This window comes from Nymphalis io, chromosome 28 (genome assembly GCF_905147045.1).
Source record: "Nymphalis io chromosome 28, ilAglIoxx1.1, whole genome shotgun sequence".
NCBI classification, from domain to species: Eukaryota; Metazoa; Arthropoda; class Insecta; order Lepidoptera; family Nymphalidae; genus Nymphalis; species Nymphalis io.
This window is the reverse complement of record NC_065915.1, coordinates 2,947,776-2,960,766: the sequence shown is the minus strand read 5'-3', so window position 1 is coordinate 2,960,766 and position 12,991 is coordinate 2,947,776. Positions and strand designations below refer to the sequence as shown.

General features: G+C 33.0%; 3 protein-coding genes across 3 annotated transcripts in view; 2 read left to right on the top strand and 1 right to left on the bottom strand.

The window, feature by feature from the left end:
* The first annotated feature begins 730 nt into the window (after positions 1–730).
* LOC126779113 (uncharacterized) lies at positions 731–1,995 on the top strand. Its single transcript, XM_050502956.1, has 2 exons — positions 731–815; positions 906–1,995. Exon 2 carries the CDS (start codon positions 911–913, stop codon positions 1,946–1,948), a length of 1,038 nt encoding a protein of 345 aa, XP_050358913.1. The 5' UTR covers positions 731–815; positions 906–910; the 3' UTR covers positions 1,949–1,995.
* Positions 1,996–2,336: 341 nt separating this feature from the next.
* LOC126779109 (suppressor of presenilin protein 4-like) lies at positions 2,337–8,496 on the bottom strand. Its single transcript, XM_050502952.1, has 8 exons — positions 8,480–8,496; positions 7,923–8,031; positions 6,489–6,567; positions 5,893–6,029; positions 4,381–4,514; positions 3,076–3,570; positions 2,505–2,582; positions 2,337–2,426 (listed from the first exon to the last, which is right to left on the bottom strand). The coding sequence occupies exons 1-8, from the start codon at positions 8,488–8,490 to the stop codon at positions 2,384–2,386; spliced, it is 1,086 nt and encodes a 361-aa protein (XP_050358909.1). The 5' UTR covers positions 8,491–8,496; the 3' UTR covers positions 2,337–2,383.
* A 3,976-nt stretch (positions 8,497–12,472) lies between these two features.
* The window catches only part of LOC126779075 (PTB domain-containing adapter protein ced-6), a 72,056-nt gene continuing 71,537 nt past the window's right edge, over positions 12,473–12,991 (top strand). The window contains exons 1-2 of the mRNA XM_050502899.1: positions 12,473–12,613; positions 12,711–12,800. The gene's annotated coding sequence lies outside the window, so the exon portion shown is untranslated. The remainder of the gene's footprint in view (positions 12,614–12,710; positions 12,801–12,991) is intronic.

The window sequence follows — 12,991 nt, the reverse complement described above, 5'->3', positions numbered from 1 at the left end:
CTCAGGTAAGTAAATCCGCCTTACTCTTTTCCTACAAACAGTCTTCACACTACCAACGCCCACGTCTGCAAAACCTCGTGAAGTGTACCTCTGAGATCTATATACTTGATGCGAATTGAAATATCGTTCTTTGTGCTTTGTTCGTTTACAAGTACATATATCAATTTTACATTGACATTCGAAATCTTTAGCGTTTTCAATGCTTCCTGTAAAGTAACCTTGTCTGTACTCGTGTTCGTCATCGAGACCACCGTTTTTATCACTCGTTAGACAAACACGTCTAGCATATAGCATTTCTTCTTATTTATCATTATATCCTTCGTGCCTTATATTCATTTTTATCAGTTTTTCTTACGAAATAAAAACTTTTTAATGAGCTAAACTTCACATTATTATTTTCATTATATTTACTACAATTTTTAACGTTCTGACAGATTTTTACAACATATTTTGACATTTAAACATCTTTTCTTAATTTTTATATTTGATCAGTCAAAATTATTACTCAAATAAGAATTTTATGTTTTCATAATTTTAAAAATAAATTTAACATTATTTATCGCTCACACTCTTAAGTTAAGCTTATGCTCTTGTAAGTTAGTTAATAAAATTTAAGTAATTAATATGTTTTCGTTGTATATAAAATGAAGAAATTCATGAAAAACATAATCTTTTTAATGCAATTAAAATAAATTTAAATTGTCAATGTCACTTATAAAAATCCTTTTTAAGGCATAACTTATTCTTTACACATTTTACATAACTTTTTAACATTATTATATATATGAAAGTTCAAATGACCTAAAATCAATGTGGTAAGACGTTTTATTCCTTAATATTTAAAAAATATTGTTTAAAAACAATTATTAGTATTAATTTTCTATTATTGTTTTCAAAATTAACAGTTCACATGATATCCAGTCCCAATTACAAAAGCATTGAAATAAATATAACAACGTATAAATATAATATCGCTAAAAATATGACTGAAGACAGGGTTGATTGTGAAAACATTCAAAACCGATACATATGTTCCATATGCTTAAATCGAAAACCTTCCAAGGAAGATTATAAATACAACGAAAGTAATAATCGAAAATCAAAGTATTGTCCTATTTGTCGAAAAAGCTACGACCATGAAAATAACAATTGCGTAGAACAATACGCTCATAATGTTAATAAAAGTAATGATAACCATAAAACAGACAAATCTTTACGAGATGGAAAAGAAAAACGTGGGAAAATCATACAGACTTCTCAACCAGATATCACGCAAGGAATGTCGCTGTTGAACGAAGTGTTAACTGTATTTCAAAATAAAAAACATACAGACAAATCTAAAACTATAATATTAAAGGATGCAAGTGTTAACACAGAAGAAAACGGGACAGAAGTTCCAAAGTTGACTCTTAGTAAAATATTTTACTGTTCAATTGAAGAAAATAGTCGAATGCAAAATAATAAGTGTGTCATTATAAATTGTCAACCAGAAGCAACTAAAACTTCTCAATTTTCAATGGATCTGATCAATCGAAAATCATCATCAATACCGCAAATGAAATTGGAGGAGTTGAAAAAATCTTTGAAAGAAAAAACGAAATCGAAAGACGCAGTCGAAGAAGTCAACAGGATGTTTGCAAGCGTAAGAAAATATGGAATCGCTCAAAACTTAGAAATTCCGAACAGACCAATGATACGGAACGGTCCAAGGGTGTTGCCTGTCGTGAAAACTACTAACGTAGAAAAAGATACAAAGAGTAAATCACCAATAAATTGCCACACTAATTACAAAATGTCTAGCGGTGATTCTTTCGAGTGTTTCCAAACAAACGAGAGATGTGAAAATTGTATTCATATGATGTGCCACTATCAACATCGTTTAAATCCTGCTTGTCCAAATTGTCGGAACCACTGCGAACAAAACAAACACCCAAACATTCATGTATAGGATGCAGCTCTTATTATAGAAATTAACTATATTGTGTTATTAAAATTTTGCAATTGATTTTAATATTTTTTCTTTATTTATTTAAACTAGCTAGGTGACCATCACTGTCCATAGACTTTGCCACTATAAGAAATATTACCATCCTTTACACCATTAACGCACCACTAACCTTGAGAACTAAGATGTTATGTACTTTGCTTTAGTTACACTTCGATATTCAAACTGGGTCACAATAATACTGTCTGTAGAATATGTTAGGAATGGTTGGTATATACTCACACGGGGCGTGCACAAAGCCCTACCACCTAATGGTCTTTCATCCCGTGACATAATAATTAATAATAAAATTTTATAATTGGAAAAGATTAACTTATAAATGATACACCACTACAGTGATCAGATATTTATTTATAAAGCACTTAATACATGAAAATGTCAAAAGTAAAAACTCTCCGAAGAAAACTTCATCTTCTCACCTCTGTAACAAGAAAATTATATTACAAATAATAACTGAAGTCATCCTTGCGTAACTATATATAATAATATACTAACGCACCGATTTTCGTCACATTTCTTTCGGTTCCTCTCTAGTTTTTCGCTATGAGCTCGTTCCCAATCTCTCGGTGAATCTTGACTAAACATAAAAATAGTTTAAAGACCAGTAATGCATTGAATGATCGAAAAACATCGATTAACTTAGGTCGTAATTTATCACAATCATTAGCTATATAGCATTATATAAATAGAGGACTTTAGACTATATTGGGTCCAACCTAAAGAAAGGGAAATTAACGGTTATACTTTCTCCTGCGATCTAATACCTAGACGACTGCATTTTGCTCGACTCTAATAATTATAGTACAGTACATTAACAGCCTGTTAATGTCCCACTGCTGGGCTAAGGCCTCCTCTCCATTTTGAGGAGAAGGTGAGTGGTAAGAACGCGTGAATCTTAACTCTAATAATTAATAATTCTTAATAGGAGGGCCTATATAGATAAATTTAAAAAGGAAAATCTTATCTAAATACAAAATTTGAGTCAAATTGTGATATACGAAATAAACATATATATACATAAGAATGTAAAAAAATTTGACATGAATTTTAACATTTAGAAGTAAACTTACTCTCCCAGTCCAAGATTAAAATAGGGTTTATCATTTCTTTTACTCCCTGAATTATTTTGATCGAATTCTTTTGTTAATACTTTTTTTAGATTGTTTGAAGAATCAACAAATTTCGACATGTAATCATTAAGTGTTTCCATTTTCGCGTACAGAACATTTTTATCACACTCATCTATAGGTTTGTCATTTATACTTTCTATATCTTTTGATTTATCTTTATTATTTCTTTTAATAACAGATATATCTGTCCAAACCAAGTCTGTGTTGCTTGAGGCATGTTTCAATATTTTTATTTTAGGCGAAACTGTTTCTATCACAAATTCTCCATCTTCAATTATTTCATCTGGCGGTTTGTAATATGATTGTCTTATACCGTAAGTTTGTGCTGTGTTATCTTCTGTGATACCTACCTTCGTTTTATCCATAACTAGCTTAAGAAGATTATCTAGACCAATTTTATGATCGTTTAAGAGATGTCTGTCTAGTATTGTTATCCTGCAATAGTTTTGATTTAAAATAATGTTACCCACTGTAAGAATACGCTATTGACGAGCCGGTTGGCGTGGTTGGTGGATGCTTGCCTTTCACTCCGAAGGTTGTGGGTTCGATTCCCACCCAGGACAGATAATTGTGTGCATGAACATGTCTGTTTGTCCTGAGTCTGGGTGTAAATATCTATATAAGTATTTATTTACAAAAGAAAACAGTATATGTAGTGTATCAGTTGTCTGGTTTTCATAGTATAAGCTTTGTACAAGCTTAATTTGGGATCTAATGGCCGTGTGTGAAAAAATGTCCCAGGATATTATTATTTCAAACGAAAAAGTGATTTGCTTATTATTCTACTATATTACGCATTACGAATAGTTCTTAATTAATAACTTTATTTATAATTTAACACTACTTGACTAAACTCTATTGTTTTGTGCAAGCCCCTCTGGTACCACTAACTCATCAGATGTTCTATCGCAAAACAGCCATTCTTTGTATTGCTGTGTTCTGATTTGAAGGGTGAATGAGCCAGTGTAACTTAAGCACAGGCACAAGGGACATAACATGGGTGGTGATCATTTATCATCATGTGGCCCAAATACTAAGGGTAAAAAAAATCTTTTATAATTCCGATATCAGATTTAAATTTTTTATTCTCGAACCTTTAACGAACAATATAGATATACAAACAATTATGTCAGTACAATTTTAATATTGTTTATTTATCTGTACTCCTCCTGTTGTTGGAAAAGGCTATACATAAGAAATATTCTAGGCTATATCAACTATTTCCAAAACAATTTTTGAACCCACCGATCAGCATCAAAAGGACACAAGTGACATGAAAAGATCTCGTTGTGTTCTCGTAATGGTTCGATCACCCCACTCACACTTGACCCCAGATCTTTCATAGCCTTCGATGTACATTCGCTTTGTCCGGATAAATCCTGAAATGTTTTTTTTACTTTAAATATAGAGTCGAACCTTAAAACGGAATCAAGGTAAACTAAATTATAGAATTTATATATTATTCTACTTGATGGTAGTGATTTGTGTAAGATAACCCAAACGGGGTTGATATCACTCATCATTACATATTCTACCGCAAAACAGCAAAACTTAGTATTGTTATGTATTGGTTTGCAGGGTTTGTCCAGCGTAAAAAAACATGTCCCTTTCTATACCCCTGACAACGTGTATGCAAAATACCATGATGATCGATTGAGTAATTGCGACGTGATAGCATAACGAACATAACAATTGTAATTGTATATCGTTGCATGATTTTGTTTCGATGAATGGATGGATTATTTGGGCGCCATCGTTGCAAACATAACATAATACAATACCAACCCGCATATCTTCTACAAGCTGCTGTCAATTAAATATATTTACTAGTCGAATGGTAAAGGGGCTTTTTTGTACATAAAGGTGCACCAATTACTTTAACGGACTCAAATGGCGGTTTGTGGTTGAATTATTATTATTTGAACATATTGATCATGTTATTTTTATATAACTGCGGGAATAGTCCACAAATTGAAAGTCGCTCAGCGTGCTATGGAGCGAGCTACGCTCGGATTATTTTTGAAGGATAATATCAGAAATTAGATTAGCGTAGGGCGCCATCCAGCCAGGTGGACCGATGACCTTAAGAAGGTGGCGGGTACTGACTCGATGCGGAAGACGGAGGACGGGGAGCTTTGGCGCACATTATAAGAGCCAGTTTAGCAGACTACGAATGGCTATTGATTGATTGATTTTTATATAATTAACTAGCTAACCCATCTCGGTAAATAAGTTCTAAATATAAAGACAAATATACAAAGCAATTATTTTTATTTTTAGGGTCTTCGCTGCCCTACGCAGAATAATTTACTAGTTTAATTAAAATCGGATGACTAGTTTAGGGACACATATTTAAACAATGCTGAGTCTTCTTCTTTCGAATGTCAAATCAATTATGAAAGAGAGAGAGAGAAACATAAAAAAACTCTACATAAAAAATAAAATTTGTAGTATCTGTCTGTGATTACAAAATAACTGCTTTTTATTAAATTAATTTACCTATTCGTTACTAAAATGAAAATAAACATTAGTTAGTATTAGTATGCCAGTCTGTTTATTTAAAGTATTCAGTCGTAGCGAAATAACTTCCAAGCCTAATAAGGTCTTAGACCAGCAGTGCAATATTTACAGGATCTTACTTTACTAGGACGTTACACAATCACTCCGTGAAAGATCACACACACACAGCGAATCGAATATATTTTTTTATAATAATGTTAAGAAAATTATCAAGAAAAGAATATTTTATACACTAACCATACATTTCCTCAAGCTCATATCACCGACATAGGCATGGCGATCACCCTCTTCGGGATGCGCAAACAACGTCTTACTGCGACAGATGCGGGCACGGAGTTTATCGAACAAACGAGTCGCGGATGACGTGCGTGTGACTGCATCACAAATTATTAATTAAGAATACTTTTATAAGCGTTTTTATGTAAGGAAGAGCAAACTCCCACTTTATTAGATAAAAAAAGTCTTTCCTTGGAGTTCAAGCTCGATACATATAAAACCTTATCAAAATCAGTTCAGTGGTATAGCCGTGAAGGCGTAACATACAGACAGAGTTACTTTCGCATTTATAATTTTTTTTTTTTGTATTCGCCGGGAGGGCAAATGACTCTACTCCACCTGATGGTAAGTGGTAGTAGAGTCCAAACGCGACGACGGCCAGTACAGACGGGAAAAACGTTCTGCACTAGCCGCCTTCGCCTTGCCGGCCCGCAAGATGCCTCTTCACGCCTCGTTTGAAGGAACCCGGGTTGTAAGAGGAGGGGAATACGTGAGCATATTTGTATATATAAGAACTAAGGCAGCTATTTTTTATAATTATCAAGCACGAAACTTACATTTCAATCCTTGTTTTTCTGAACTCGCCGGTAAAGATTTATCCAAACATGCTGCACGAGGTACTGTATTCGATTTTGTCTAAAAATGAAAAAAAAAAAAAACAAATTGTTATGGAATCTTGAAAACTAACGATCTTAGTAAAAACGTTATTTACCGAGTGATTAGTTAAACAATGTTGTGTCTTATTCTTTCGAATGTCAAATCAATAATGACAGAAAGAGAGAAATAAGTGTTTAATTAAACATACGCCAAGCAACGTTTATAAGGCCGTAACTACTTTAGTCAGCTTGGCTAATGCCCGTCACACATAGAAACGTTTTGCTTACGGATTATATACGAGGCGTCACTTAAAAGCTACCGATGGCTTGCTACCTACGGATCTACTACGAATTAGGTAAGGTAGGTCTTCTGGTGGTAGGGCTTTGTAAAGTTCGTCTAGGTAGGTACCACTCACTCATCAGATATTCTACCGCAAAATAGCAGTATTAGCTTGGTATTGTTGTGTTCCGGTTTGAAGGGAGAGTGAGCCAGTGTAATTACAGGCACAAGGGACATAACATCTTAGTTCTATTTCTTGCAATGTCAATGTCTACGGTCGTTGGTGACTTACCATCAGGTGGCCCATATGCTTGTGCGCCTAACTATACTATAAAAAAAAATGTTTTTGTTTTACATTCATCTGAGGTAATATTTGTTTACTATATAATTACGTAATTTAAAATTGATAGTTTTCTGATATTGATTTATTATAAATGACGTATTTCCTGTTTTTTTTAATATAATAGTTAAAAAATTATGGGATTGAATATAAGTATAAATATCTAATAAGTTAATTAAATAAAAAGATTAAAAAATATTATTTACAAATTAAATCACAATACTCATTGTGTGGAAATATTATCCGACCCTTTATAAGAGGCGTTAAGACGGCGTTATATCGTTTAAAGAATGACTTACCTTTTAGTTTTCTTAGAAGTCTGATTATTTCAATAATATACTGTAAAGTATTCTAGTTATACAAATTTTACACGTGCTGCCAGAATGGGGTGGAATTTTATTAAATTAAATCGAAAACGAAAGTTTTCGAAGCGAAGCGTTATCATAGAACAGTATGAATGAAACAGAATAAATGAACAGTATATATCCGACTGAGTCGGATATATAATGACACCAAAAGAGGGTGTAACGATTTTTCAGATGATGTCTATATAGGTATGTTTATATGTTAAGGAGTTTGTATGGATGTATGTTTAAATTTAAAAAAATATTTTGCATAAACTAATTACAAAAATATATCTCTTTAATAAATCCCTTTAAGCGTTTTGTAAAAATCACGAGCGAAAATCACATTAATAAATATGAGGTAACAAAACGTCCTATTTCAGTTCCAAAAGGTCGTAACCCTTTCTGACCGCGCGCGGATTATGACTAACATTAGATATGCCAGGTTTGAAATCCCAATCCGTTGGCTGTTCGTGATGTAGTTGGCGATGCATCATCAAAGCACTTTCAAACTGAGCTGTAAAACTGCACTGCGAACAACTAATCAACACGAGAAATTATTTATGTATATATAATGGAAAATATTAGTTTGGTTAAGGTAGCAAAACATATGCTAGGAGAAATCCCAAAACAAAGCAATATCATGCAATAGTTTCTTTAATTAATTTAATTATTGACATTCAGTTTAATTTTCTACATCTAGCCGAAATCCATTCGTTAAAACTTACGTACAAAATTCTTGAAACGCCTACAAAAAATACTTAGCAAAACATAGAATGTATATTTTGCTATAGTAAAAGGTAAGTGAAATCTTTATCTGCACCTTTGTGTTTTTAGATTCTAATTTATATCATGTCGTCAGAGCGGGTCTTAAAAATCGTTAGCATTTAAATATTCACGTAATAGGTAAACGGATTTACGTAATCCGTCAATATAACTTTCATTTTATATAAACAATAAAAAGTTACGTAAATATGTAGGCACTTACCAATAGGACATTATAAAAATAACGTTATAAAAAAGTAGCACAAAAGTTATGAATGTTTTGACAGATTAAATTCGTCTCAGAAAATTTTGACAGTTAGAAAAAGAGTTTCAATATTGTTAACTCTTTGGATTTTGGTCTTTTATGAATTTTGTTGCGAGTAGAAATAATTATTTATAATCTGTGTTATTATAATTATTATTATAGTACTTACCACTAAGAAAATATCATTTTATAAGATTATATTAAATCTTGCTACCAACGTCCTCGTGTAAAGTCTAAGATGAGGAACTTTTTACTTGGTGGTATTGCTTTGTGCAAGCCCGCATGGTTATTTAGCACCCACTCATCAGACATTCTAGTATCGTTGTGTTCCGGTTTGAAATGTGAGTGAGCCAAGGCACAAGGAACATAACATCTTAGTTCCCAAGGTTGGTGGCGCATTGGCGATGTAAGAAATGGTTGATATTTCTCACAGTACCAATGTTTATGTAGTGCTAACCACATACCATCAGGTACATTTGCCCTTCCGCCAACCTATTTTATAATAAAAAGAATCGACGGGAAACTAAGTGGTTATTCTTTTCAATTAAATCTCATAATTATTTTAATTGAACACAATTATATTTACTTATCATGCCTGAAAATCAACAAACAATGACTCCCGGCATTGTTATCCTCTACAAACCTTTTAATGAACAATATGCATTATTTATTAATAAATTAACGTAAAAATTAAATTTATGACAAAGTTTGATAATCAATTTGTTCAGGCTTAGGTCAGTGATAAGACCCTTGCATGCATCATATTACAGTCCGCAATTATGTTTATAAATCATGGCTATTCTTAAGCTTTTGTTTTTCTTTTTTACTTGTATTTATCATTTTTTTCTTTTGTGTGCAATAAAGCGGTTTCACAATAATAATACATTTTACATAATCTATATATATTGCTGATGAAACTGCGTGACAATGTTAGTGTTCAAATAGAAAATTAGGTACCAATGTAATATCCCTAGGAGCAGATATAAGCCGAGATGGCCTAGTGGTAAGAACGCGTGAATCTTAACCGATGATCGCGGGTTCAAACCCGGGCAAGCACCACTGAATTTTCATGTGCTTAATTTGTGTTTATAATTCATCTCGTGCTTAACGGTGAAGGAAAACATCGTGAGGAAACCTGCATGTGTCTAATTTCATTGAAATTCTGCCACATGTGTATTCTACCAACCCGCATTGGAGCAGCGTGGTGGAATAAGCTCCAAACCTTCTCCTCAAAAGGGAGAGGAGGCCTTAGCCCAGCAGTGGGACATTAACAGGCTGTTACTGTTACTGTAGGAGCAGATTAGTTACCTCAATCAATCTGGCAAACTGAAGTGGCAGGCAAGCCTCCATCGTGTATATGAAACAGATACGTATATTAAGGAATTGTTGAATCAGTGAATGTCAATTTGTCTTGCGTAATCATTGTTTTTTTTTTTTAATTATTATTATTTTGTATTTAATTTTTAATTAATCTTCCTTTCTGGTTGATTTTGTTTGTAATTGTTTAAAGTGTTTTAATCATTTTGTTCTCCCTATTTACTTTCCGTCTTATTTGTATTAGATATTAAAGGAAACTTGATTGGTTTATGTGTTATTTGATTGTTATTTATAATTTCTGTGTAAATGTACTGTTTGTTTCCCAAAAAATGTAATAAATATTGCAAATTTAACGCGAACGAAACTATTGGGTACCTAGGGCTAGTAATGTAATGTAAGCAATAAAAAAAATGTAATCAGCAAACCGTACTAATATTTTTTTTTTACTATACTAGTGGGCAGCCGGGCTTGTTTTCGTAACCTTAGGACGCTTAGGAATCTAATATAACCCGACCTTAACGCCATTGAAGTAACGTAGCGTACCGTTCTCGCTCAGTTTGAGATAAACTTTGAAGAAGTTTCATCTGAATGATTTGTCAAATTAGACCAGCTTGACAACAACTGGCTGGCTGGAGGAGGATGACCCCTAATATAACCCGACCCCATGACCCCAAGGACCGCAATATTATTCTGCAGTATGAAAGTTAGTATTATATTAATATTTATAAATTTTTCCGTATAACACGTGTTCCATATTTATGGTTGAGGAAAACAACAAAAACGATTACGATAAAGCTTTTTTGTAAGGACAAATAACATTTGAGGATGTTGTGGTGTCCTCCTGGCAGATTAAAGCTACAGTGGCTTCTTTCAAAGAAGCAGCTAACTGCGTAGACGGTATTATATAACTTATTATATAAACAAGTATTTTTAGAAGCTGGGAACTAGATCAACGACATCCTCGTTGATCGACAAATTATTAGGCTGATATTATAAAAAAATATCTGTAACTTCCACTTCCAATGTTCCATTTACTGGTGATAAGGCTTTGCAAGCTCTTCTGGGTAGGTACCACCCACTCATCAGATAGTCTACCGCAAAACCTGCTGATTTGCTGTTTTCTTGGTATTGTTGTGTTCCAGTTTGAAGGGTGAGTGAGCCAGTGCAATCACAGCGATGTAAGCGATGACTTTTCTTACAATGCCAATATGGGCGTTGGAGACAACTTACCATCAGGTGGCCCAAATGCTAGTCGCCTACCTATTTTATAAAATAAAAAATAAATAAATAAATACTAACGTATGGTGTTTCTTATGGATTTGTGAAAAAATAGCGTTTTGTATGGCGGCGAAATTGTAAACTTATTAAATTAAAGTGGAAATTAATGAAGTGAAATATTGTTATATTATAAATGAACGTATATTCATCAAGAACTGTTTGTAGTGGACAGTATATCAGAAGAGAGAGTAGAATAGAGCTATTATAAATCGCGTGGAATATTTATATCAAAGGCTTGCTCAGGTAGCTTTACTCATCTTGCCACTGAAATATAGTATACAGCTCATATCTTGATAATAAATACTCAAGCTGAAGCTTAGAGTGATTCTGTACCCTTGCAACGTTTAAATTTTCATAATGATCAGTTGAATAGTTTTGAAGCGAAAGCGTAACAAACAAACTCACCGCCGCATTTATATTATTCAGGACCAGTTAAGTGATCGGTAACACTGTAGTTTACATCGCACAATCTAACTTTGCCGGTCAGAAATTTGTCACGAGTAGCTGCGCAAACAAAAGAATCGAACGCGTGCCGTAACTTAAACTAGATGTACTTAAGGTGCGGTTACAATTACATAAACAGTCGATTATATACATTTTTCATTGTTTCACATGCGCTAACTGTCTCTAAATGTCTTCTGTAGGGCTATTCTGTAAGAACAAACTCGAAAATCATCTCACAAATCGGTAGTGAAATATCAGTAATTGATATGCCATATTGACCATTATAATTATAACATTTCAAGCATACACGCATTAAAATATTATAAGTCGGTTGTCAAAATTTCACGCGTGAGTAATGATGTGAGTTCTTACAGAATAGCGCTGCTGGCCGGCCGAATTGCGTGTAATAATCAATTTCTCTTATAAGGTGACACTTCAAGCTTTTAGGGTATATATTATAAACTATATTGAGATTTTAAATTAATTCGATTCATTGTAATAACTATTAATAAAAAAAAAAGTTTTATTTTATTTCCTATTTAAATATGTACCCAAGTTTTCGGTAAATAGATGAAGCAAATACTCTTCTGCAATCGTTAAGATCACGGTTTGCTATCATTAAATAGATCTTGGAAGCTAAAACGTGTGAACTCATGTCTCCTTTTTCACACAATCATATTTAATTAAGTATTTTTCATCGTTAAGCCGATAAATAAACCTCTGTACGCGATTTATCATGATCATATTGTCAAACAAACTTAATAAAACTATAAACAATAGACAAAATAACCCTTATTGTATCGTTACATGGAGTTCGAGTTATTAATGAAAGGTAAGTATACATTTGTTAGAATACAAAGCCTCTTTTGAGCTTGGCAACTCCGTTCTCACCTCTTTTATAACAAGAATGAAGTAGGCACCAGTCGAGAGCGGTCTGTCGGCGCGTGCGCACGTCCTTGGATCTTATTTTTTATTAATCCTAAAGTGTAACAAAAGACATTAACAAAGCGACGAACGTTTAGTGACATTGTAATAAAAGAATAAATTGTATTAGTGAGTTAAATAATTGTACAATAATAATTGAAACCGGTTAAAAAGGAAGTAGGTACGACAGTTATATAAAATAGTAATGGTGGATTTTCTTTCGCAGGTAAAATCGGCTTTGTTTGTGTAAAACGGAGTTTTGTTTTTAAAGTGTTTTATAGTCGTCAGTTGAGTGAAATCGAGTTCATTTTGTCAGGTGAGTGACAGATATATTTTTTTTTTATGAATGGACGAGAGCGCTTTCTCCTTAGTTTTTTTAGGGTTGACAGACATTTTGTTGTGACGTGAAACGGAACGTTGTTTTTTTTTTAGGGTATTAACGCATATTTCTGTTTTAGGGATAGCTTGATATCGTTATATAATTAATGGCAACTTTTTCATATAATA